Here is a 27,744-nt window from a genome sequence, read left to right as displayed (position 1 = left end):
ACGTCCGTCTATCCACAATTATCGTGGCAGCATCAGCATTAAACAACGCTATTACTCTGGTTCAGATTCTTTCGGTAAACCAGAAATACTGCATATTAAAAGATGCTTACCATCTCCTAATAACTCCTTATACTCTGGCCTCTCCTGGCTCCACTCACTTCACACTAATTTCTAGCTAAAACACTTACCGGCTATTCTTGAGTAGACTTTTATATATATATTTGGGCTGCTCAGATTCAATTCAAGAAGCTCGGGACAATATATAGACTAATAATACAAAAGAGTTCTCTATCAGCACATAAACCAATAGCAACAGAATTAATTTAAAGTAATGAGTGTAACAAAAAAAATGAACTCCCAATTTAAAGCCTGAAATAGCCTTTTCTCTGCTTTTGAAGTCTGACGTCCCAAGTGAGTTTGATGACAACATAGATTTACAGTGCTAACGAGACTGACGGTGTGCTGGTAAGAACTATTGACTTCTAGGAAACACCTGAACACATCGCCAAAGAAAAGGACTGTCAAGACCTGCAAGGGGAAAAGATTAACATAGTATCAACAAAAAAAAAAATAATTTGTGACATAGTTCATTATCACTAAATATATTTAATTTAAAAAAGTGAAAAAGGATATAATATAGAAATATCAAACATGAAATGCAGGGAGCTGAATTATGTGGCTAAGAATATTTAAAAAGAGGTATTGAGAGTCATCTCTGCCATGAGGTTGTGGTTTGGAATGCTGAAATGCAGCATAACTGGTTTCTATATTGATAGGTTCTTAGCAAACTTGATTTTGTTTTCACGTTATTACTGCGCCACATGTCATTCAGTGGCAAAGGTGGATGAGCCATCCTTATGTAGACTAAGCATGAAAGGATACTGCTCCTCGCTTCCACAGCAGCATCAACTTATGATTGTAAAAGGGAGAGCAAGGAGGTCGGGTTTTAGAAACTCAGAACATCCAACCCAGTTGAGGAACCATCAAACTTTAAGGTTTACTTGTAATTTCAAATGTTGCTTCCGGCAGAACTGAAACTCGCTCTTATATCAGTAAAAGTCTTGCCTTCAATTCCACACGTTGATAGTAAACGTTTGATAAAATTTTTTAAAAAAATACTAATTAAAAAAAAAAAAAACACAGAGGAGCAGGACTGCCACGACTCCACAGACTTTGGAAAAAGGGGCTGTGAGTAAAAATAATTTATATTAATATCCAAAGGACTTAAAGCAGGTCTACTGGAGAGCTACTTTAGATGGGTAATTCAAAAACTCAACCTGTGTAACCCTGCTGGATGTTTGTACAGTACAGAACACTGGCACTCCTTCACTGAACTGCAACTGCCCACACTCAAAGAGAACTCTTAATAACGATAACCACTGTGCGGCCACACCAAAGTATCCTTAGTGAGAAGAGGTATGGCGAAAGGGATATACCTCCCTGGGCTGGTTACACACTCGATCAGAAAACAGTGGATCCTCAGCACTGTGAGTGTTGGCAAAGAACTTTAAAACGCACAATGTAACTCATTATTCACAGACGGCTGTTACAGCTGCCAGCACATCCAGATATTTGACAGGCTATTTATGAAGCATCTTTTTTTTTTCCTGATACTTGTAATTTTCCTGGTCACCTTTGAATCTGCTTTTCTAGTGTACAGCAAGTCCAAAGCGTCACCATCAGTTGTGTACCTCATTTCTGCAGATTAGGTGAATGAAGAGTCGAAGACAAACAAATTCCTGAAATTAACAGAGACAGTGATTCCTTGACACAAGTCTTCCTGAAAGCCACACTTAGTACACTACTCCGTCCAAGAGCCTGTATTGAAGGGAGGCCAGACTGTGGGATGAAATATTTCTCTCAAAGATGGAAGACCCATAATTTTCAAGACGAGCTGTCGTATCACACCCATCACAAGGAGGGAGACCCCTTCACAAAGGCTTCTTCTTCAGACCAAAAACTGCGATGAAGAGGATGATCTCGACGAAGGCAGGAAGGACACTGACAGGAGAGATCAGAATGCAACATTAGCCACATATAGCATATTGCCTAAATCTCATACATTGTCACATGAACATTCACTCACAACCAACGAAGCCAGTACTGAGTTTGCATTATCATCACAGACGTGGCAGACCCAGACACTGGTAGACATAGAGAGCAAATAATAGACAAAGCTGCACCTGTCCAACAAGGTTATCTTGTTGGCCAAACCAACACTCTCACTCTTTACAAAGTCTTATTCCCCCATCCCTACCCAAACATGCATCAACCATCTAGGCTGTCTTTTTAATCAACAGAAATCCTACATGCAGGTTGTTGCAGCCATTCCACACCAAACGAATTAACCTGTAGGATTGTACACACTCAAAGATAAACTAAAACAATAAAAACGAGCATTACAAAAATCACACGTGTGAGATAGTTAGAAAGATTATTGACAATGCTGAATCAGGATGGCATCCATTCTATTGTTATGGCTTTACCTTACTACACCAAAAACCTATTATCGGATTACAAGTGGCTATTTGTCACTGACTAACATACTGTTACATATTGCTTTGCTTTGACCTTACAATGCCCAGGCCTAGCACCAGAATATGAACAGTTATTTGCTCACAAAAAATTTCCTTAATACAACAATCCTATATTTAAATCCAGAATCAAATTTAATAGATTACTTAATCACTCTTCGTACCTGACAAGAAACAGAAGCTGGAATTTATGTGCAGAGCTCAAATAGTTGCATCTTCTAGATTTTTTCTTTCCACTTCCTAATTCCATATCTTGAGATATGTTGATGCATTACAATAATGTAACTTTCCATTCTGTAGCTTTGCAAATCAATGCACGTAATTCTATACTCAAGCTGGAGACTGATGCTTTTAGTTATCTAGTTCCTCATGCACAACATATCTTAGTGCCATCTTGGTGCACGAGGGTGAACATATATGCTTTCATTGCCTGGTAAGCAATCATTTGACCCTGGGCACTCATATGATTGCAAATTGAACTATTTCCTTCAAAAACACCAAAGGTAATAAAGAAAAGTCATCAGAACCTTTCATCCTATTGGTTGGTTCAGCTGCCTAACAGTTGGATAAATAAAATGTTTTCTGAGGGACAAATGAACAGCATATTGCTGCTTGGGCTACCTAGATAGCTATGTTTGCTCAAACTGTATAGAAAGCAATCACGTGGCATGTGTTATCGGTCTCAGATCAGTAAAATTGCATGCTGCCTAGGCATGCAATTAGAACTCCCAATAAAATAAAAGGACAACTCCTGTTTGGTCATGTTAGGGTCCATCACAGCTAGGACTGCTGTCAAACCTTAAATAAGTTATCATCATGTGTCAACAGCCATCTCGCATCCACACAACTCAGTCCCTTACAAATCTGCATCCTAAATACAGCACCTTCTAAAATATAACCTTTCTTTGACATGCACAGCCTGTCACTGCAGCTCATGCTTATTGACGGCCCCTCTTCAGTAGATCAAGCTGTGGACAAAATTTAAGGAATAATTTCCCCCATGTCTACACATCTCTTCTACCAACATGACCTCTAAATGTTAATGTCTTGGTTTTTAAGAACTGCCGAGCCTCACAGTTTGTTCTCTTCATGAATATTAAGAAATTATGATGCTCAATATGCATACAACTACCTGACATCCAATCCAAGGACGTAGTTAAAGTCCCATACCTGTTGGAAATTTGTGTTCAACAACATAGAGAAAATAAACTTCAGATTGTACCCAAACATGAAGGCAGTCAGAAAGAAATGTGTGATGTTACGGCAGAGGAAAGATGTGTTTACTGGCAATGTAATTAGACCATACAAGTAAACTCTCCTAGTATAAACATTTCCCTTTCTAGTGTGTGAAAAAAATACTCTTGTATTTATGCAACCATTTGAGTGGTTTATAATAGTTTCCTAAGGTGGTGGGATTGGGATGGGTGTTCATAATAGCTTATCATATGATGGTATAGTCAGACTACCTTTCTGTTTATTCTTTCTTGTTAGTGAATTCCTCCTTGCCTGTGTAGACTTACTTTTTTTACTTTCTTTACCCCCATCCTGGCAATATTATTACTATGTTAGTTTGATAATTTTTACGGCTATGGGCATGACTGGTAACATTGTAAGATTATTACTTGTAAAAATATCCTCTTTTGCAACTTGAACCTTTGCAGTTATGAAGCTCAATAAGGTACTTCTGAGGAGGATATTACATTGTAAGATACTTCCTCCATTCTCTGTGTTTTTGGACCTTGCCCTTTCAAGTTCCTTTCTTATTTCAATAATAACGCGTAATCTATTTTTGCGAGACTCTTTTGGCGGATATTGTCTTACAGGCGGTAATGATTCAAACCGGGATGCTGTGAGCCTTCGCTATTATCTGTCCCACCATGATGGCCGTTGCACCCCATTCTCAAAGCTGCCTAGTACTCCCTGTGAGTTTCCGGTAATGACACTGTCTATTTGAATGAGGCAGCAGTAGCAGCGTCTCAAGAACAACCGCCAGGAATACCGCATTTGGATAACCTTATTTTACCACCAATAGCTCGACCCGTACCAAAGGAGAGGTAAATGGTGCTACTTGTGACCTATTCCTTGGCCGTTATTGTACTATACAAGGCCTCTGAATTGGGTTTTTGAGAGAGGCTTGCAGAGTATTGGACCACAAAGGTCATTTGGTACAGTGGGCTAGTGATTCCTTTGAAGTAAGTGGCATTTGTTAAGTCAAGGTTAGCTTCACTTTTCGACCATATGGCTATTTTGTAAACCATAGCCCTATTTCCTTGACTTTCTCTTACAGTTCAAGCTCTTTGGTATCACGAGGTATTCTTTTTATAGACTACATATTACATTGCCGTAGGCTTAGGGTAAGACTCTGTTCCTTGAACCGAACTGACATTTATGCTTGAGATGCATGAACACCAGTTTTAGGATTATGTTATGGGTTCCATTACTCTACTGGCGCTTTTCCTCACAACTTGATCGATGATTGGCCTTTATTATTGTTTTTCTACTGCACCAAGTTGACCTCTCCTTAAGCGTTAGCTATGGATTTCACTTATGACTGTATCAAGTACTCGCTATTGAACCTCATTTCACTGGCCCCTCTTCATTCTTCTCGTGATGTTTGGATAGTGGGCTTTCCTACAGTTGCCGAATATGCAATAAAATTGTGACAGTGTATTTCCTTATTTTTTTCCTATTATTACATGCTGATGATGTGATGCCATACGGACACTTTTGGACCTCTAACAATTTTGGTATATGTATGCATACATTTAATTTCCTTTTTTTTCATTATTGCCTGACCTGCCAATCTGTATTCGGCTTGAAATGGTCACCTGTATATTTTCTTGTACATTGGATGTTCATTAATATATATATATATATAAAAAAAAAATTATGTGACAATTAACTCTTTGCTTTCTGATCACTATTTTCTTTTCTTGGGTTGGGTTTTGCAAGGCCCTGCCATACTTTCTTGGTTCTTTTTTTCTTTTGATCTTTATGTTGTATGACAATTTTGAAAATGTTCTTTAAATGAAATCGATTTAATTTTTTTTCAATAAATCCTACTGTGCCAAAACATTTCTTCTTATGTGCATATATACATATTGACAGCCCTGAGAAAGCCCTAAGCCTGCTCACCAATAGAGTGGCGAAATAAGTGTTCATTGCCCTTGGATATGGCGGCTATTGAAGATAACTTTGGAATAAAGACCTTGTTTTTCGGCACTTTGGAGTCTTTTGGCACATTGGAATAGAATATGAAAGACTATTAAGTTACCCAGTTTTGTCCTTAATGAATTTCATGAAAGTGCTACACAGAAAAAGTCTGATGCATGTTGGAAATTGGTGTTCAACAACGTAGAGAAAGTAAACTTTAGATTGTACCCCAAAATGAAGGCAATCAAAAAGGAATGGATGACGTTAAGGCAGAGGAAAGATGTGTTCACTGGCACTGTAAACAGACCATACAAGTAAATTCTCCTAAGTCGATAGTATAAAAATGTCCCTTTCTAGTGAGTGAAAGAAAAATCTCTCTCTGAGCCCACTTAAGTCTATAACATGTTTATTGAGTAAAACTAAAGTGACATCGCTTTTCAGTGAGACACAGCCTTGCCCCAAAGAGCAATTGAGCATTTAATGCTGGCTCCTCTCGAAGTTTCCCCAATATTTATACATTTTCTTCACACAGACAGTCTAAGCAGCATATAAGTGACAGAAATCTGTATAATGGTGCAGCAGAGATCTCAGACCGCGAGATAGCTTAATTGAAAATTCCTACTTTGTAGGGCCAGGCTTGGGAACGAAGATGAGCTCATTAGAGGCAAGAGTACTCGGACACATTAGTACAACACAGACATACAAAATGGCTGCGGATAACTCGATATGGGGGTTTAGCAAATGCATGCTTAAATAATTTGAAAAACAGCAAAACAAGTTCACAATTGACTGTCCAGAAACCCTGTCATTAGAGAAAAGAAAATGAAAATAAATGCCTGCTCAGATGACACAATGCACAGGTATTTTACATCGGAGGGATCCGGGGGTTACTGAAGACACAAAGATATGGATCACTGACACACTGAGCCCACAACTCTAGAACAGTCAGTCATTGTGCAGCCTTGAAGCATGTTCCCCCATTTGCAATCTCTCTATCTTGTTTTTTCTAGCCCTACCAAAGCCTTCTGGATCGGAGCAACAAGGACTGTGGGCAGTAGCCGTGTCCACAGAAAGTGAGAGTGATAGTGGCACTCGTGTGGATTAATGCGTGTAGGTTAGATGAAATCAGTCTATAATTTGGACACTCTACCTTTCTAGACAATGAATTGCTGGATTTACAGGCACCATCGGGTGGGTGATGTTATGGCTCCTTCTCTAAACACTAATTTGAAACCCTCTACACCGTGCACAATTGGGTATTTGCCCCTAAACTGCTGGCTTTCTGCTTATAACCAACTAATTCTTTTGGATTCTAGGAAACCTCTTCCTCCAGAAGGGGCTGTATAATTTTGACCAAGAGGCATTCACATAAAGAGCTTTGCTCTGAGGCTGGGTTCCACAAAGAGCTCCTGCTTTGGGAGCACAGAATGAGAGCAGGGACTGTACACAGTAAGGTGCTGGCAATGGGTCCAATCGTCTGTTAGCTGCTTCACATAGAAGTGCTCCCTTCATGGAGGGTACAGCTCACCCACCAATTCCAAGAAGTGAAGGTTCATGTCATGCCTGTCATCATTTCTAATAATTCACAGCCCCTTTTGTGTATCTACTCTCATTCATGTCTTACTAACTTAGCTCCCTAGAAGTAACAGTTCACCTCTGCTCTCAGAACCCAGCTTCGCTGCAAGTCACCGTTTGACGGAATCCTTGCCTTTAAATCCCTACAGCGCTACATAGCCTTCTGGCTAGGTTTATACAAACAAATAAAGCCTGGCTGCAGGACAATGGATGGACTGTACATCAGCCATTCTGGCATCTAAACACAGCGGAAATCCTGGTAATTTCACATGAATGGAAAAGCTTTAATTGACTCCGGACCCAGCCATCTTGGCTGGAGCTCTGGAAAATGGGCTACTTTTTGCCTCATGATCTACCAAAGGCATTTCCACTTCAAGCTAGTGAATATTTGATTATCAACCCTTAACTACTATCAATTCTAATTTTAAATATGTATCCAGTAAGTAGATCTATCCACATTTTTTCAGTTTTCAAACATATTTCTTTACTTCTGGTATAGGAATATTAAATGGAGCGTGTAATTGTATGTAGACCCGGCTGTTTAAAAAAACGAATTCACACATTTTCTTACAGCTACTTAAATCCCTGCTACAGCCTTACCATTATCGCACATGACGTGCATCTTAAATACACTGCCAGTTTGTTATTTATTTTGTCTTGTATAGTGCACATGTAGTCCGGCTCTTCAGGTAAGCGTAGCCTCGGTCTGAAGTTGACACAACGAAGCGAGAACTTCCGATTTTGTGAAGTGAGCCTTTTAAAATAGCTTGTTGTAGGTTCATTTCAAGGCCTACTCTCGTTCTTCACACAAAAGGACCCTGGCAACTGCTTGTTAGTGTCTATCTGGAGTTTGTTTGATCACATCATGTCCTTCACTTACAGCACTGAAAGAATTGCACAGTTTAAATCATTTATGGAATTTAGCATTACATGATTCAACAGATCAGATGACACAGCGCTAGTCAGTTGAATTGGCAAATTACACTAAGAATATTTTAATGCTTACCATATATTTTTGCATTAAACATGTGCTAGGCTTCCTTGGGTTTTCAGAGTATCTTTTTTTTTTTTTTTTTTTTAAACAAACTGAACTGCCCAGCTCGTCTATTTTCTGCTCTGAAAGGCTTGGTTCTTGCTCAGGTACACCCCTCAGCAAGACGCCCAAGCTACAGTCACAGTGCCATATCTATTATAAAGGTTATGGGCACATAGGGTGTGAGCTTTGAAACAATTGACGTATCAATAGTGACGATGTTTGAGACACCAGTGGACATTGGGCACGGATTATCTATGTGGTTGGTAGCCAGGAAGAGCTCAAATTGGAATCAATTCAGTCTAACAGAAGATTGTTATGAATCGTCCCATCATGTTTGTTGAAAGATTATGATAGGCTACAGCGCTTTTTGGCAGCACAGAGTGTTGGAAGATGCAACAGTCACACAATACAGACAAGGCTAAACATTGCATACTGTAGCTATCACACTGCCTTGGCTGGACTGATTTTCTAGAGAAGAAGAAAACAGAACAAATGGGTGTGGTTGTGGTGCTAAGCTTCCTATGCAGTGCCTACTTTTGGGATGTGTTGTTTCTGTTTTGGGAGTGAGTGCATGGCCAGTACAGATGTGGTTTGGGCATTACCTGAAATGTGCACAGGCCTTGATGAAGTACAGCATGTTAAATTGGTTCATATAATTAACAGTCCCTTGGGTTTGAACAGAGACAATGATGCACTCTACCTGCAGAAGCCAAAGATGTACCAGTAGGTGAAGCACTCCCACTTTTCGAACACGAAGAATGATAGACAGACTGAGGCGCTGGAGTGAGCCACCAGAGCTGGGCAGTGCAATTAGGGAAAACCAGCAAATAATTCAGGAAGTTGCAAAGACCGAACAATGCTCAACAACAGGTCTCAAAGGTAAAAGAAAGAAAAGGGCCTGATGTACTAAATACACCGATAGGTGCCTATAAGAAATTGGGTTACTGGTTGAGGGGGGTGAAACCCTTCTCAAGCAGCAACTACAGTTCTCCTCAGGGTGAAGTCACAAGCAAACCCTAGATTAACCTGTATTCAACCCTCATGTAGCTTGGCACAGAGTATTCAGGCTTAATTCAGAGGCGATGTGCAAAGTATTTATGCAACACTTTAAACAGTCACACAGTGAAACACACCACAAAAGGAACCCAAAATAGAGTTACAAAAATAGAGTATGTTTTAACAAATAAAACAAGACCACAACAAAAAAAATCCAATCAGTAGAACTGGAGATATTCATTTTTAACAGTTTTACTCAAATTAACGCTAGCAGGCATAGAGTGTCAATGGTGGATATCTGGTCGAGCCGGACTGGGACAAAGTCACAAGTTAAAGGCCGCCCATGATGGAGCCCGTGCTGGCTAAAAGGACCCAGTTAGGCTCGCTTAACAAATTACCTTCAATCCTGCTTTGCAGAGACTAGTAAGGATCCGGGGCGAAGATGCATCATGCAGCTGAAGCGATGCGTGGGTTTCGAGATGGCAAGGCTGTGGCTCGAGGTCCTGTTGCATCGAAGATCCTGTCAGCGAGGACTTGCGATGTGAAGTCTGCAGTCAGGAATACGTCATGCAGTCTGGGTGAGACGTTGGTTCCAAGGAGCTGCGAGGCTGCATTGAGGAGTCTACCATCATCATCAAGGCTGCTGTCGACAAGAGATGCGGGGGACTGCACAAGAATGCATCACGCAGTGGTGGTTCTAAATGTGATGCAGGTTGTGCCAGCAATGCAGGTCTTTGAGCCAGGCCGAATCCACGCAGCAGCAGAGATGCATCAGTTCTGCTTGGTGTTGCACCACACAGCAGAGGATGTGCATCAATTTCACTGGGTCCACAAGGGCTATCAAAGCACCTAAGTGCACTTCCAAGGCTCCAGGACTGGGGTGGCACCACTCGGCAGGGTAGACTCACAAATGGCCGAGTCCAGGTCAGGTGGAGGGTTGTTGGAGCCTTCTGTCCCTGAGGCTTAAGTTAGGAGGTCAGCCAACTAGCCCCTAGATTCACTCTGAAGTTCTGGGTTTAAGAGCTGTAGTTCCAATCTTTCTCACTCAAGTAGGAGGGCAGCAGGTCAGCACAACAAAGCAGCAACATAGCAAGGCAGTAGTTCAGCAGAGTGCAGTTAAGCAGAGTGGCAATACTTCAGCAGCACAGCAGTCCAACTTCTTCCTGGCAGAGTATCTACAGGTCCAGAAGTGTACAGATGTGGTGGTTCTGAGGTCTATTATTTACACCCAGTTGTGCTTTTGAAGTGGGGGAGAAGCTTCTAGAGGCTTCCCTTTGAAGTCCCCAGGCCTCCTGCCTATACTGTCCTGGCTCAAGACTAACTACAAGGGGTATGGAGCCCTTTGTGTGGAGGCAGGACACAGCCTATTCAGGTGTAAGTGGGACTGTACCCAGCTCTTCCCTGCCATTCCACCAATGATGGCCCATTGAGACACCCTAAGCTCCTTATTGTGTGTGGCTGTCTAGGAAAGCCCAACTGTCAGCTATATCCAATCACGTGACCAGTGAAGGGCTACAGGCACTAAATCGCTAAGTGAGGAAAATGTCAACTTTCCAAAAGTGGCATTTTCAGAATTGTAATTTAAAATCCAGCTTCACCATAAGTTAGTATTTTAAATTAGGATTCCAGGAACGCCAACATGAATTGGTTACCTATTCCCATTTGGAAAGTACAATAATAAAATGTAATAAGGTAACTTCAATGTTATCCTACGGGAGAGGTAGGCCTTGCAGTAGTGAAAAACAAAGTTAAGGGTTTTTCACTACGAGGCCTTGTAAAACTTGAAAGTACATGTCTTAAATACACTCTACCCTGTCTGGGCTGTCCAGGGCCTTCCCTAAGGGCGACTTATATGTATTAAAAGTTTGGGCCTGAGAAAAGGTTTATTTTGCCAGGTTGAATTGACAGTTTAAAACTGCACCCACACAGGCTGCAATGGCAGGCCAGAGACATGTTTAAAGGGATACTTAAGTGGGCCGGACAATCAGTGCTGCAGGTCCACTATTAGCACTAAATTTACAGGCCTTGGGCACATTTAGTGCTACTTTACTAAGGGACTTACAAGTAAATTAAATATACCAATTGTGGATAAGCCAGTGTTACTTAAATAGTGACCACAAGCACTTTAGCACTGGCCAGCAGTGGTAAAGTGCAAAGAATCCTAAGGCCAGCAAAAACAAGATCAGCAAAAATGGAGGCGTAAGGCAAAAACTTAGGGGTGAAGACCATCCTAAGGCCAACAGGTTGAAAAAGGTGTTATCGCCGAAATGCATACTGTTGTTTCCATCGTATTGGAATAAACAATTGTTTCTCAAGCACATGGAGTCTTTTTCTACAATAAGAAGAGACCTGTGTGAGTGTGTGTGTGTGTATATATATATATATATATATATATATATATATATATATATATATATATATATATATATATAAAAAAAACAATACTAATAATTTTCAAAACCGCACTCCAGAGAATGATTATTTACAGTTTTATTGTTGGTTTCCACACAGAGCAAATACACACCGACCCGTTTCGACTGCATGAGTCTTGATCATGGTATATCGGTGTGTATTTACTCTGTGTGGAAACCAACAATAAAACTGTAAATAATCATTCTCTGGAGTGTGGTTTTGAAAATTATTGGTATTGCGATTTAATACGGAGCATGGTTGGGCTCTGAAAATCAGCACCAGTTGAAAGCGCGCTGAAAGTGAATTGGCCATGGAGGAATTATATGTGTGTTTACACTTGCCTGTGTGGTAAAGGCAGATGTGTGGTAAAGGCAGGTGCATGGTAAATATAAGCTGTGTTGAAATTGCACAGTAAAGGCCTGCGTGGTAAAAGCATGCGTTGTAATGTCATACAACCATAAAGGGTTTGATTTATCTATTTGTCCATAGGATGAAAACAGCACACTGAATTAGTCTATCAAAAATGTTTTTTTCTGAAAAACCAAAAAGGTTCATCTACTCAACATTTTAAAACTACATTTCAATATCTTATGTGCAAAGGCAGATTGAAACGTGTAAGGTTTATTAAACATTTTTAACTTGACAGACTTTCAATGTAAGACAGTCTGGTTCGTCCAGAAGACCCCTCTATTCATAATACCTTGTACTGGCACTTTGCCTCACCCATTCTGTTCTTTTTTTATTGAGAAGTCAAGAACATATATCATTTTAATGCCCAAGGCTAGGCTGGGGAAGTGGGTAGGATGATTAGGACTTTAATGAAGATTCCTAAGATGAAGATCTAGGACTACAAGTAACCAACCTTTTTTGGTAGTATATGGTCTGACTAGAGAAGCAAGCAGGCAAGAATACAATTTTGCAATAATCATTTCTTAAATTATATACATATATATGTGTGTGTGTCATATATATATATATACACACACACACACACACACACATTAAGAACTCCGATGAATACCTTTAGATAACTATATTCATTATATATATATATATATATGTGTATAATAATTTTTTAACCCAGTCGCGGTAGGACTCCTTTAATATAGACAAGGCTCTTTTTAGTTAGCTAATAACGTTGACAGCTTTTGACGAATCTTCCTGGAAAGTTTTGGCAAGGGCAGAGAAAAAAGTGGAGGTCCTAAAAACAAATTTCCCCATGCATTCGTCATAGACTTTTGTCAGAAGTATTTTTGCAAATACTGCTGAATGGATTACATCAAATTTGGCAGGAAGCTAGGTCTTGGGCCACAGATTGTGCTTTTTGTGATTTGGTGTAAATTCCACATAGTAGTTTTTGAGAAATTAAGGTGTAAAAATATTTGTATATCTAGATGGTTGGGTTCGAGGAACTCTCGCGAGAGTCCCTCACACCCAATTTAAAAAATAGAGAGTTCTGAATGGCCGAGGGAGCATTTTTTCCTTTGGGCCAATTCGTCTGACTCCCGCAGGAGCAAGGGCTTTGACTGGCTGCCATAACATGCGAAAATTGTTGTTGGCAGCCATTATAGGCCTCTGAAACTTATCTGTGTGAAATTTGAAAAAAAAAAAAAATGTATGGGGGGGGGGGGGGGGGGGGGGGGGGCGGTGTTGGTGATACGACCCAGGAGGACCTACTCGGGTCAAAAACAATAAAATGTAAAAAAAAAAAAAAAAAAAAAAAAAAAAAAAAGGGGGGCATTGAACCATTTTTTTTCAACAAAATTGGCGGGTGGGTGCATGAGCAGGCTTCTCCTTCCCAGAGCCCATATTGGACCCCACTCCCTGACCCTTAAAAGACTCCAGGGGCCCAATCACCCCAGGGTTGAATTCATAAAAAGGAGGAACCCCACCACCCCTAAGTCCTAAAAGGACTCGTCTTCTGGTATGAAAAACAACTTTCAAACGGGGACGGGGGATTGCACCCCTTCCCGAGTCTCTTAAGGCCCTGAGGACCCCATCCTTTGAGGCCGGCTCCTGGAAAGCCCATCCCCGGGACAGTAGTTTTCTTACTCACATCAATGCGGGCAGGGAAACATATGCTTGCTCTTGCCAGGAGAGGGCATGCAAAGACAGCTGGGCAGGAGCAATGCTGGCTTTCACATTATACAGGGAGCCAGCTTGGGCTGTGTGGACCCTGGAGCTCCCTAACCTAGGACCACAGCTTGTGATTTGTGGGCGCTCTGGGTGGGCACCAGGGAACCCACCTCTGGGTCTGCAGGATGGGGATTCCAGGGGCCCAAGAATACAAAGAGAAGGGTGCTGCCAGCCCACTCTGCTTTTTTACTGCATTGGGGCTGGTGTCCCTGGGGCCTAATAAGGCTCAGAGTGGAATACAGTATGCCCTGCCCCCCACCCCTTAATAACAGTATTTGGCTCCAGGGGATGGGGTTCCCGGGGCACGATAGGCTCAGTGAGAGGGCCCTTCTCCCTTTAATTATGGTAATCTGCCTCAGGGCATGGTGTCCTCAGGGCCCTTTAAGGCTCACAGATGGTTCCCACACCCTCAACCCCTTTAATTAAGATATGGCCTCAGGGAAGGGGACCCCGGGGCCCAATTTGGCTTAGGGAGAGTGCCCCCTCCCTTAATAGTAAGGTATTAGGCCCCGAGGGATGGGGACCCGGGTCCTCATAAGGCCTCTATTAAAGTATGGCTCTGGGGGATGGGATCCCGGGTGACCATTTGAGCTGTGCAGGGGCACACCCTAATGTTATTGTATTTGGCCCCATTGACGGTTTCCCCAGGACCTCTTAAGGTTCGTAATAGTATTATGGACCCATGGGTCAGAGTCCCTGGCATCACTAGTGGCTTGAGGAGAGGCTGTGCCATCCCCCTAACCCGGTGGAGGGTTGGCTGCTTGGCCATATGGCCTGACCACAGACTTTATGTTTAAAAAAATCTAGATTGGAAAGAGACATAAAAGGGAAGGGGATGCCTGCGAAAGTTAAAGAAAATATTTTGGGGCACCTGGAGTGTGGCCAGCATGTAATGGATGGGATAAACACAAGGATCGAAGACACGCCACAGCAGGGAGCTCACGAGACGGATATCACAACGAGCAGAGGGGTCCATGTATGTAACACAATGTCAACCCTATATGCCCACGGGTACTAGGGTGAGTAACTACTATGTGTAATGAGCCTGGACCACAATCTTCCAGTGGTCTGAGAAGAAATGTACTTCTTTAAATGCCCAGTGATTAATTCTTACTTGAGTAGTATATACAAAGAAGTAATTAGACTGAGAGGGTTTCTGATGCTGTTATATATATCATCATCACATATATATGCAAATGGCGGTACAACAAGCAGCAACAAAGTTCAGACGACGCGGTGCTCAAGTGAGAGCATAAATACATAAAATATATAGAAAACGCACCATAGATACTCGCTGGTTCATTACATTCATTAGCTGCGGGGTCCATGCATGACAAGCATCAAATAATGTGCAAATTCAGGATTGTCACTTGTTGCTTGTTCTGATTGAAATCACATTTGAGAATGTATAAAACCTTAAAAATTGATATGCTTTTACCACGCATAGATACTCTGTAAAATGATACAAAGTTACAAATAAAAATAACTAGTTAAAAAAAAAAAAATCACAAAAAAAAAAAGATCAATGGTTAAAGTGAGGTCATAATCCGGAGTTGTCATTATACTAATTTCCATTAAGAAAAAAGCCTTAAAAATTCAGTGAAAAAACAAAGATTAAAGTGATAATATAGTTAGACAATAATTTCAGTGATCACTAGCCCTGCATCATGCACAGTGTTCTCATAAATTATGTAATTTGAGATGTCAAGAGTGTTGTTATAAATGCTATGATTTAACATGCTTTAAGTGATGTAATATGATAGGGTATAAGCTTTGAATGGGAAGGGCGAAAGCTATAGTTAATTTAGTCTGGCTAGTTGACAACACTATGTACAGAGGTCTACGAGTTACAGTAAGTTTGGGCGGGCATAAAATTATAACGTTTGAAATCATATCCATATATATATTATATATCCACATAGCTAGTCGATCATTCAAGGGTTTATGACTATCAATGAAAATCATACGATGCAGAAGCAAAATGTTACTTGTAAGCATCTGTTCTAAGCATGTATTGCTGCAGATTCACATGTTGCATACTACTGCCATCTACTGTTGGGCTTGGACGTTTGCATGTTTGTTTTTCTTCAAAGAAAGGCTTTTGCATTACATGATGTCCATAGTAGGCAGGGTGCATGGCACCGGCTGTATCATTTTCCGCACTGCGGGAGACAGTACACATGGATTGGCAAGTGAAAGCAGTATGGTGCATATGTGCAATTTGAAAAGAAGTTAATTAAAAAGGAAGAGATATGCAAGTAGATCAGCGTGCTTCCAGAGAGGAAGGTGCACACATGTGAATCTACAGCACTACGCACTACAAACAGATGCTTACAGGGTAACATTTTAGTGTCCACAATGTGTTGCTACAGATACACATGCTTTGCATAAACTGTAGAGCAGTACCCCCTACAAGTGGTGGCTAGCATGTGTATGATGTAGATGTTTGAAACAAAGTCCTAAGGGCTGTTTGGCAGCCATCACCTGTTGGTGGGCTAAGATAGCCACACAGTAGTTCTTGGTGAAAGCTATATGGGGTTAACCAAGTGGCTGCTTTACATGTGTCAGCTAGCGGGAAATTGCCAAGGAAGGCAACGGTTGCCGCTTTCATTTGTGTAGAGAATGCCCTGGGGCAATAGGGGGGCTCTTTTGGCCTTATGTTAGTAAGTTTGGATGCACTTGACTATCCAGCTTGCAATACCTGCTTAGACACAAGCAGGATGATGTGGAATTTGGCAAGTGCAATAAGCAACTGGTCAGCTTTGTGAAAGGGCTTGGCTCTGGTGATGTAATAATTGAGAGCTTGTTTGACATGGTGTGGAGGGCTCTCTCTGCTTCTGATTGTGGTTGATGGGAGAAAACTGGGAGCTTTATAGTTTGGTTCAGATGAAAGGGGAAAACACTTTGGGAGGAACTTTGGATGGATTCTCAGAACTACCCCCTCCTTGTGGATCTGAGTGAAAGTTTCTTCTAGCATGCGGGCCTGTATCTCACTAACACATCTGAGAGATGTTATGGCCAGGAGGAAAGCAAATGAAGAAGGCAGAAGTGCAGAGCTTCAATGGTGTGTTCCTTTAGTCTGTTAAGGGCCACATTGAGATCCACACAAGTGCAAGGGGGACTGTGGTAGGGATGACCTTTTTGAGGCTCTTCATGAAGGCCTTAACTGCACGGATGTGCAAGAGGAAAGAGTGGTTTCCTGTTTTACATCTAAGTGGCTATGGCTGCCAATTGGAGACATACAATTGTACGCATTGCCTGATTTCTGCACATGGATAAGGTAACAGATAATTGTGCTATGCAGTAGGTTTAATGGGGTCCGGGTGTTTGGAGAAGCAATAGTGGGCAAATCTCTTCCATTTTTCTGTGTGTCAGACTCATGTGGTATGCTGGCAGGACTCATGTAAGATGTCCAGGAACTCCAGCGGAAAGAGCAGGTAGTCAGACTCCAGGATCTCAAGTACCAGATCACTAGAGTGAGCTGTCTGGGTGACTGATTTGAACTTGGCTTGTTTGAGAAGGTCGGGCCAGCTGAGGAGCTTCTTGTGGGGTTTGACTGACATATCAAGGAGCGCTGAATACCAGGGCTATATGGCCAACGTGGGGCTACTAGGATCAGGCTTTGGGATGTCTGCTGCATCTTCCACACCACATAGGGGAGAAGTGCAAGAGGTAGAAAAGCACAGGCAAACATCCTTGTCCAGTTCATTCACACTGCCTTGCCCATAGACTGTGGTTGTGGGTACCTAGAGGCAAGGTCTGGGCGATTTCCATTTTTAGGGGTGCAAAAAAGATCGGAGTGTAGTGCCCCTGTAAAGAAGTAGGACATGCTGGTGGAGTTCCCACTTGTGGACATGTTAGTACATCCTGCTGAGTAGGTCTGGCAAGTTATCCACCCCTGAAATGTATTCTCTCAGAAGGTGTATGTGGTGAAGTTTTTATTTAATGCCAGGCCTGCTGCATTACTGATAGCAGCATGAGAGAGTGAGGGCCGCCTTGATTTTGGAGATAATACATCACTCATGTTGTCTGTTCTGATGAGGACTACTTTGCCTTGAATGACTGGAAGGAAAGCTTTGAGATTGAAGGTTATAGCAACTAGCTCAAGATAACTGATATGCCAACCATAATGCGGAGCTCAGATCCCATGAATGGTGTCATGGTAGAGGTGTGCCTACCAGCTAATGAGGGTAATGTCCACGGTGATGGTTACTTGAGGAATGTGTCCAGAAAAGGCCTGCCCTGCCACTCGTTGTTGCTGTTCCACCACTGCAGAGGCAATCGACGTTGGTTTCTACTAATTGTAGATTTTCCCATTGACCCACCATTTGTGACCATTGAGCCGAAAGGCATTCTTGCTACAGATGCATTTGTAGCTAGGTGTGGAGCACCATGGCAATGCAGGAGGCCATCATATCTAGCAGGCACATGAGAGTTCTGACTGAGTTGACGATTATGCTAAAAAAGAGGTGAGAGGCACTGGAATGCTAACACCCTCTAGGGACTGGGGTGGGCTTTAATTTTGACTGTGTTGAGTAAAAGCCCTAAAAAGGGTTGAATGTGGAGAGGATGCAGGTGGATTTTGGTGTCATTGATTGTGAACCTGCGGCTGTGGAGTCCGAAGATGGTGGCCTGGGTATATGTTAGGCATTGGTGCTTGCCTGCGCTCTTGATGGTGCTTGCCTGCATTCCTGATCAGCCAATCGTTGAGGTAAGAAAAAAACGTGGATGTCCCCCTCTCGCTAAGTGGACAGTCACCACAGACAGGCACTCTGAAAACCATTGGGGTTGTGGTGGCTCCGAAAGGAAGTACTTCGAACTGGAAATGATGGCCACTTACCACAAGGTAGAGACAGTGCTAGCAGAGGGGATGAAAGGGATGAGAAAGTGGGTGTTCTTCATGTCTCACCCCGTCATGTAACTGCCTGGTTGAAGTAGGGAGGTGAAATCCTGTAGAGTTGTTATGTAGAAATGTTCCAAGAGGATGTAGCAATTGAGGGTTGGGAGGTCAAGGATTGGCCTGAGGGAGCTGCCCATCTTGGGTATGAGGAAGAAAAAAGGAATAAACTCCCTTGCTCTGGTGATGAGAGGGGCACGGGTCTCATGGCACTCTTTCAACCCACTGTTTTCTTCCTTCAGAAAGATGAAATGTTATTTCCTGAGGGAGAGAATGGGAGAAGGAGGGAGGTGGGATGTTGGGAGAACTTCTACGCAGTAGCAATGCCGAACAACTGCTAGCACCCACTGGTCTCAAGAGACTTCCTCGCAGTGAGAGAGGAAATGCTGGAGTCCCCCCCAGACAGGTGATGTGTGATCACTGGTGGGAAAGAGGGACTAAGGGGGTGGCGGGCTGGTTAGTGATTGGAGGTGGGAGTCTCCCTGACAGGGACTGCCTTTACCTCTGTTTTTTTGTTGTTGTTGCCCCTGTAGCCACCTCTTCTGTACTTTCTTCCTTCCTGCTAGTGGAAACACGGTATGCATTGGTATCTGAGGAGGCAGCAGTGTTCACAGCATCAAGGGCGCAATGGACGGTGGCACTGGACATAGCCTTACCCTCTTAGACCATTTCCACCCCTCTCTTACTAAATTATTCAGGAAGAATCTTGACTAGCTCCTGCATCTCCCCCCACTGAGCCATCATAGCAGGAGGGGATCCCACTGGAGTTAGTTATTACTCCAGTGAGTAATGACCACCAACCTTTTGCCCACAGGGGGCTGATTTTAACATATCTTTATTAACAGCAAGAACTGGACTGCCCGCTCATGCTTGGACAACGTCCCCACAAGGAAAACGTTTTCTTTGAGAAGGATGTGCATATCCATCTTGTGAAAGGTGGCTGCTCATTGTTTCACCTCTGGTATGCTACGGCGTCATCTGGAGGAGATGCTCTAACAGGGTAGTGGTCCGGGTATGGGTCTTCTGGGGGACTGACACCATGATCGTACTATGGGTTGTCTGTTGGACCTTGCTCAAAAAGTGTCTTATAAGGGTCAGTAGGGTAAATGGGGATGCTGGAGTCATACAAAGAATTTGGGGATCCCTCAAGCGACTGTGACGGCGACAGTGGAGGTAGTGAAATTGGTTATGGATTTAGTGGAGGAGAAGGTGGAGTAGTGGTGCAGGAAGAGATGGCAGAGGAAGAGATGGCAGAGGTGTAACACGGGGTAAGGCTGGTGCCTTTTTTCTCTAGGTTTCTTGGGCCTGGAACCATGAACAGGATATTTTGCAGGTTCCTCCTCAAAAGCAAACCTCCTCTTCTGAGGCAGTCTCAATGGGTTTCAGCAAAGGTGGCTTTCCCCAAAATCTACCAAGTCAGAGGAAGAATTAACTTTTTCTTCCTCGCGTCCAGCTCCTCTTGCAGTCATTGGAGGATTGGCTGCTCTGAGTCATTGGATCCGATCGTTGATAGGGCCTTCAACATCAATGGCGGCCTCCGAGCCGAAGACAGCTTGAGTGCAGACATTGACAGAGCCTTGGGATTCGAGGCGCGTGGTGGATCTTGGGGCTCAACTGCCACAGAGGGTTGATGCATTTGGGCAAGAGCTTTGTTGCCTCTGACGCCTTTGTTTATTGTTGACTGGAACAAGTGGCTGATGCCCTAGAGGCTGTGATACTTTTGGAACAAGGGCCTAACTCTGGGGATGTGCTCTGCCTCTGTGAGGCCTTTTAAGAGGTGCCTGCAATACTTGCAACCATGACTTAGCCATTGTAGGTGCCGCCACTGGCCTGAGTGATGATTTGTGGCATGGAATGCCCTAGAAGCAGGCGTCCTTACCTTTCGTGATGTGGAGATGGACCTTTACTCTAAAGAAGTTAGGCACGTCTTTGTGGGATTGCTTGTGCATTTTCTGGTGTGCTCTCTGCTTCTCCCAATGTTATTGTTATCGGAGGGTCTTCTTTGACCTACAGACGAGACGTGCTTTCTAGGTGACATTGTGGGTGGGGAAGGGACAGGGGTTTCAGAACTTGTCACGGTCAGACCACAGGTTCTTTACATAGCAGTGGGGACAGTCCTGGAAGGGACTCCGTTCCAGCACCCTGTGTGCATTATACACAAAGTTTAAGTGGAACGCAGCATCAAAGAGGGCACGAGGCCCTGGGAGTTGGAGTTGATCAACGGGCCTCGGTCTCTGAAGGATGTGGTGGAGAAGAGTGCAGACGACAAAGGTCTTTCCTTGCTATGTGTGTCAAGTTTAACCACGTGGGCCAGAAAAGAAACAAGCGAACACACTGGATTTTTAGAGCCAAGTTGGTACACATCCAAAGCCAACGGTGAAAAAAAAAAAACAATCTAACATGGAGTTGGTGCCCATGCAAATTGCCTACTAAGGGTAGAGTCTACCTTTCTGTGCTGTTCAGTGACTTACTTTGCCCAGCTGCTCTGGATAGCCATCATGTTCTGTTTTGTGGCTGCCTGCGTGTTTCACAATCAATGTCTTTGTGTATAATGTCTGTGCGACTATTTTGTTTGCATATGAGTGAATAATCTACGGCTACAGTTTTATGTCCTCAAGCAAACATACATTTCAATGGCGTGCAATTTCCCAACAAGCCACTCACTCTCCCGCCCTCAACGCAGACAGTCCAATGTGCCACTGACCTGCAGAAGGCAAAGATCCACCAGTAAATACTGCAATCCCATTGCTCAAACAGGAAGAAAAGCAGTGAAACAGAAGCGCTGGCATGGGCTGCAATGGCTGCAGAATGGGAGTATGTGTTAGGGACAAACAACAAGAACAAGAGAACGACCAAGTTATCTGAGTTCCTATAAGAGCCACCCACCCCCACATCTTCCAAAGATGTGTCGTGTACACATATCATGGAAAATCATATGTTTGCAGCTAGAACATATGAGCCAATTCAGCACCAGCAACTGTGTAAGGACCCTGATGTGACATTTAGTAAAGCAAGAAATCAACTGGTGGCAGTAACAACATAGAACTCTGCAGGCGCAGTAGGTTCCAAAAGCTTCAGAAAGAGGTTTTTGATGTCAGTCCCCCCTAGTGCAGCAATAACACAGATGGTATCAACAGGCCAGTTGGTGTGGCACCAATATTGAGGAAATTCAGTGCTAGTGAAAAATTCTCAGACCTCATGGTAGGACCATTCCTTTGATTTTTCAGTTGTATTAAATAATTACAGACAAATTAGACTTTTTTGACTGATCAAGGAAATTAAGGCAGAGGAATGAAGGTAATAATTTTGGAACTGTTCCACAGAGAGATATTGAAAGTTACATCATCAACTGAGCATGTGAATTAGGCTGCTAAGGTGTGGGAGGTCCAATCACGGGGAACAAGCTGTTGTTAACCGAGCCCAAAGTGGGTTACCACAAGGACAGGTACTTGGCCCAGTTCTCCAAAACAGAACAAACCTGGTTCTTAGTCTGCGCAGGTACTAGTAGGAAATTAATACTCGCTTGTAGAGGGTACAGAGAGACACTATGGGGGTCATTCCGACCCTGGCAGTCCATGACCGCCAGGGCCGGGGACCGCGGAAGCACCGCCAACAGGCTGGCGGTGCTTCCTGGGCCATTCTGACCGCGGCGGTAAAGCCGCGGTCAGAAAAGGGCAACCGGCGGTTTCCCGCCGGTTTACCCCTGGCGCCGCCATGGGGATTGCGACCCCCTTCCCGCCATCCTGTTCCTGGCGGTTTTTACCGCCTGGAACAGGATGGCGGGAACGGGTGTCGTGGGGCCCCTGGGGGCCCCATAAGGATTTTCAGTGCCTGCTTTGCAGACACTGAAAATCGCGACGGGTGCCACTGCACCCGTCGCACCCCTGCAACTCAGCCGGCTCCATTCGGAGCCGGCATCCTCGTTGCAGGGTCTTTCCCACTGGGCCGGCGGGCGGCCTTTTCTTTTGGCGGTGGCCCGCCGGCCCAGCGGGAAAGCCAGAATGGCCGCCGCGGTCTTTTGAACGCAGTGCGGTAATTCGGCGGTGACCGCATGGCAGGCGGCGACTGCCGCCCGCCGCGGTCAGAATGACCGCCTATATGAGCCGACATAGGAGAGGAAGTGATAACAAAAAGAGGTGCCCGGGGAGGTGTAGTTAAGCATTAACTGATGGTACATATTTCCTGAGCAGCTGCGTAGTACGAGAGATGAAGACTTGTAGGTCATCATTGGGATTATCATACTGGATGCTCTCAGATATGTAAGGAATGGAAGGACACTATAACTAGCCGAAAATAGGCCTCGGCGACATTTTAATTACACTAGAACAGTGGTTCGTAACCTTTTGACTTCGGTGGACCCCCAGTTAATCAGTACTGGAATCGGAGGACCCCCGGTGAGTAATCATTGGAATCTGTGGCCCTGGTCTATGGAATTTCGAAGATTTTAACTTCAAAACAATTCACAAAATTACGGAAACAAGCATTCATCTAAGAAATACACATTTTCTTCTTTATGTACATACACTTTATTAAACTGTCAGTATTTTTGTTAAATTTTCTAAGCTTTCACGGACCCCTTCAGTTGGTGTCAGGGACCCCCAGGGGTCCCGGGATCACAAGTTAAGAACCCCTGCACTAAAGTAATTTCGATCTACTCACGTGATGCGCAATTACAAAAATTGCACAATTACGCCTGTTTATGTAATTTGGCGCAAACGTGCCTTCCCAAGAGCACAGGAACAAAGCGGAAACAGCTGCATCTGTTCCCGCTAAGTTGCATTTATCGCTATTTTCTACGTGCAAAATGCATCCTCGGGCTCATTTTGAACATAAAGGTGAATTTTGCGCTAAGAAAATACCGATAAATCCAGGATTACTCTCCCAACTTAATCTTGCATAATTTTATTGTAATGCCACATAATTAAGCTACAGCAAAATGTGCAAGTTTCACCCTAGGAACAGCTCACTGGTGAGGATGTAAAGACAGCGGTGAGTCCAGTAAAGGCCTTAACGAGAGGTGTACCAAGTACAGTTCAGAAAACGACATCTTCTACATGAAGAGGCTCGATAAGTATGTATATTGGAGAAAAGAGAGCGATGACAGAGGTTCACATTTCTTAAGAGATTGTAGTCCAAGAATCCGGATCTCAGTGCATAACCATCCCCACACAGAATCGCAGATGCAGAGAGAACCCCGGGTGACACAAGGGTTCTATTTTTGCTGTGGTGAGGGAAGGGGATGCTTGGAACAGCCTCCCAGCAGAAGGTTAAAGGTCGATACCTTAGGTAGGGATCTAAGAGCGAGCAAGAAATGTACACGGTGCATTGGTACAGCTACTTTCATAGCTATCGGTTTTCATAAAAGGATACAGATGAGGCCTTGTGTGTTGTTAAACATGGACACCCCCGACAGGAAGCCTACAAGCTCTACTACAAACAATCCCAGGGTGATGGAGAGGGCGACAACCAGCCTGTGAAAGAAGTACACAAAGAATTACTAAACGTAGTCAGGATCGATGGTATTATATATTGAACACAGTGCACACTCAAGTCACAGTTTCAGAGCACGAAACAAAACTATAACTATTCTATCCTCCACCCAATAAGGAGAGATAAAACAAGCAGAACGAATCGCAAATAGCAAAGCCCGTCAAAAGGCGGAGGGATTCTCTGTTCCACTAGGAAGGACCGGGAGTGGCATCACCTGTGGTGTGGTCGGGAATCCAGGGCACACCACCCTGTTCATGTCTTCCAAAGATTAAGGATTATGCCAATAAGTGTGTCTGTATTCAGCTTGGGTCTCACACGGATAGCCACTGAATGTGATGTGTCAATACCCATTAGCAACATTCAGTGAACTCTTTTGTGGGCTTCGAGTCGTCACGAAAACCAAGATCATCCCAACATAAACACTCATGAAAAGAATCAGTCATACACTCGGGTTTGCATCCGGCCCTAGTGACCTTTTATTAGAATACTGGGGATAATGGGGCCTCAAGGGCAACTTACATATTCAAAGAACCCCTAAATGCAAATGTGCACATCTAAGCCATACTTAAGCTTAAACTAATCTGCCAAAGGTGTGCCATATCTACCTTAGCCAGTCTGGTCAATGTCCGGGGTGAGAGGACAGAGTCATGAGCCTTTGGAGAAACCTAACTCTCTCCACCCTTACTGTGGATGTGCTCGCTAAAGGAGACCATCTTCAGCATCAGGAGTGCAGCCCCAAGCTCAGAGTAAGACACGGTACTTCTCCAAACCATAAATCACCCACAGGAATGGTAGATCTACTGTGTTATCCACTTCATGATTGTTTTGTGTTGGGTGTGTGTGCGCAGAGGCCCACACCTCTCTGCTCCTAACAGGACAGTGGTAGGGGATATTGGTGTCATCAGTCAGATCTCAGGAGCTACTACTCAGACTGCTGACCAATCATGCCCACTCATCCAACACATTGGCAACCAAACCTTCCAAGGTGATTCCACCTGCTCCCTTCTATTTTTAGTGGGCTACTCATGGTTGACCCACCACATCCAGGAACCGTCATTGCACTGCCACCTTAGGTTCAACAGCAGTGAAGCACTCAGGAACCTAGGAAAATCTCATAATACTGACTTATGCTGGTGAGTTCGTCACAACAAGCATTAATTTACAAGGGTGTTGTGAACCCTCCTTCCCTTTAGTAGCTACAGCGGGGATGAGGTCCTTATGGGCCTCTTTTATCTGCGACTTGGTGGATAAAAGCTTTTAATTAGTGTTAAAACGAAGAAAAAAAGATGTGTTAAATCAAAAGGGAAAGAAGGGGTGAGTGAATGCGTGAGTGGGTGAAAGAAAGAATGGGGATGAAAGGATGGATGAACAAGTGGGTAAAAGGATGGGTGGGTGACAGGATGGGTGGATGAGTAGGTGAGCGGATAGATAGTTTGTGGATGGCAGAGTAAGTGGAAATCTGAGACGATGAATGATGTATAGATGAAGGATTGGATGGAAGGGAAGATGGGTGGGTGAAAGGATAGCAGAGTAAATGAAAACCTGATAGGGTGAATGGATGGATCATGGTTGAAAGGATAGCAGAGTAAATAGAAACCTGAGAGAATATATGGATTGCTGTGTGGGTGAAATGATGGCAGATTAAATGGAAATCTGAGAGGATGGATGGCATAGTAAAGGGAAAATCTGAGAGAATGAAAAATGGCAAAGTAAATGGAAATCCCGAGATGATGGATGGATGAATGGGTGGACAAAAGGATCAAGTGATGGATGACAGGCTTTACTAATGGATGGGTAAGTCAAATTATGGGTGGATAGATGGACCCATTCATAGATGATGGATGTGCAACAGGATGGATGCATGTAATGCCAATGGATGGATGGAATGATGAAAGATTGGATGATGGATCAAAACTGAATGGATTACATAATATAAAGGTGAAATGGTGGCTATCATAAGGGTGGATGGAAAGGGAAAAAATGAATGGCTAGATACTTAGAGGAAAGAGACAAGGGAGCTCTTCTAGGGAGTTTCTGGCTCACTTCTTTTGTTTGCCTAGTACCATTATACCTTAGGTACATAGTGGGGGTATTTTAATATCCTGGCTACTCCCTTGTTCCTTTATCTTGTGACCTTGTAATGGGAACCTTTTCAACAGTAAGGTTCAAACCATCAAAAGCAAGTGACCCCTTCCTCCCATAACAGCACTGAAGCAAACAATATTAACTAAAAAACGTAAACAAAAAGGAGCAACAGAAAGAATGGACACAACATAACTGGATACTGGTGGATAATTAGACATAAAAAAGCTAGTCTATAACTTGCAAGCTCTTTGGCATCGAAACTAAGAAAGTGTTTAGCTCAGAGATTCCGTTGCATAATTTTCAAAGAAAATGCTTTCTCCACCTTTACAGAGACAGACAAAATTTTTTTAAATTTAGGACTGGATGCTAACTATACTTAACAGGTAACAGTGTAGGGAGTTAGGTGTTTTCATCCTTTCGCCTAGGATGAGCTGGTTGACAATAGGAGTAAGCCAAGAAGGGATTCTCTCTATTTAACACTCTAACTTTTGATTCATTTTGTTTTTGAAGGAGATGTATGCTTTCTGTAAAAAGCCCTTTGGATCAACAAGATTTCTGACAGAAGATGAAAATTTAGTACAGGCTTGCTTTAGTCTACAAATATTTACAAAGCCTTATGGCAACAGGGAACACAGACCCTTCCTTGTCAACACTCAACTCTCTCTGTGAAAGTAATTCAGGGTGTTTTTTAAAGGAAAGCTCCTATCTGAAAAAATACAATAGCTATCCCTTGCCTTCCTCCTGGGAAAAGTGGACCTTAGCGCCAAATGGCAAACACAGAAATACCACTGGAAACTATTGTTTCAACAGCCACTTAATGATTCTAATAGACCCTCCAGTCTTCCACAGATGAAAAGCTATGCTATTGAGGCAGGAACATGGCACACATGTAGCATGAATACCAGTCATAAAAGATATGCTGTAGGGACATTGGCCCTTGCACTGTAAAGCACATCAGTACTGTCTTAGCCTTTAACTTTTTTGGTTGATCCTGTGCATTCTTCCCAAGTGAACCTGACCTGAAAAATCCCACTATAGGAACTCTGCATCATTTGACTGCTCCCCAGCAGAGCACCTTGCCAGATACCTCAGAGCCACAAATGTTTCCTTGATTCTGTGAACTGGCACATCACTAGAGTTCAAGGGTGGATATTTTGGACACCATGATGAATATAGGCTCTGTAATTACCCCTTGACTTATAGTATTGGTTCAGATACACTGACTTGCATTACATGAACCCCGAATCATGGTTAAACTAGCATAAATAGCAGACAGTTACACAGTGCACTGTAACCCCATCTCCATAAACTAGAGCATAGTAAACTTGTTTTAAATTTACTCATGCTAATCTAAGTACAGTGCCTTAACACGTATGCACTATAAACATATGTGGGAGTTTAACCGTCCCCTGAAGGTGCTGGTTTTCTTT

The 27,744-nt window shown here is 43.3% G+C and overlaps 1 protein-coding gene across 3 annotated transcripts in view; it reads right to left on the bottom strand.

Annotated features, from left to right (window-relative positions):
* Positions 1–597: 597 nt before the first annotated feature.
* TMEM107 (transmembrane protein 107) overlaps positions 598–27,744 on the bottom strand; it is a 51,938-nt gene continuing 24,791 nt past the window's right edge. For 2 of the 3 annotated variants that reach the window (XM_069217492.1, XM_069217493.1), the window contains exons 4-6: positions 24,110–24,210; positions 21,444–21,540; positions 607–2,001 (exon numbers count right to left, since the gene is read on the bottom strand). In XM_069217492.1, the coding sequence (XP_069073593.1) occupies positions 1,932–2,001; positions 21,444–21,540; positions 24,110–24,210 (268 nt within the window). In that variant the 3' untranslated portion in view covers positions 607–1,931. Of the gene's footprint in view, positions 2,002–8,998; positions 9,096–21,443; positions 21,541–24,109; positions 24,211–27,744 lie in introns of all 3 variants that reach the window. The other variant, XM_069217494.1, reaches the window with a different exon arrangement.

This window comes from Pleurodeles waltl, chromosome 12 (genome assembly GCF_031143425.1).
Source record: "Pleurodeles waltl isolate 20211129_DDA chromosome 12, aPleWal1.hap1.20221129, whole genome shotgun sequence".
NCBI lineage: Eukaryota > Metazoa > Chordata > Amphibia > Caudata > Salamandridae > Pleurodeles > Pleurodeles waltl.
Note: the sequence above shows the minus strand (reverse complement) of the source record. Positions and strands in the feature narration are given on the sequence as shown.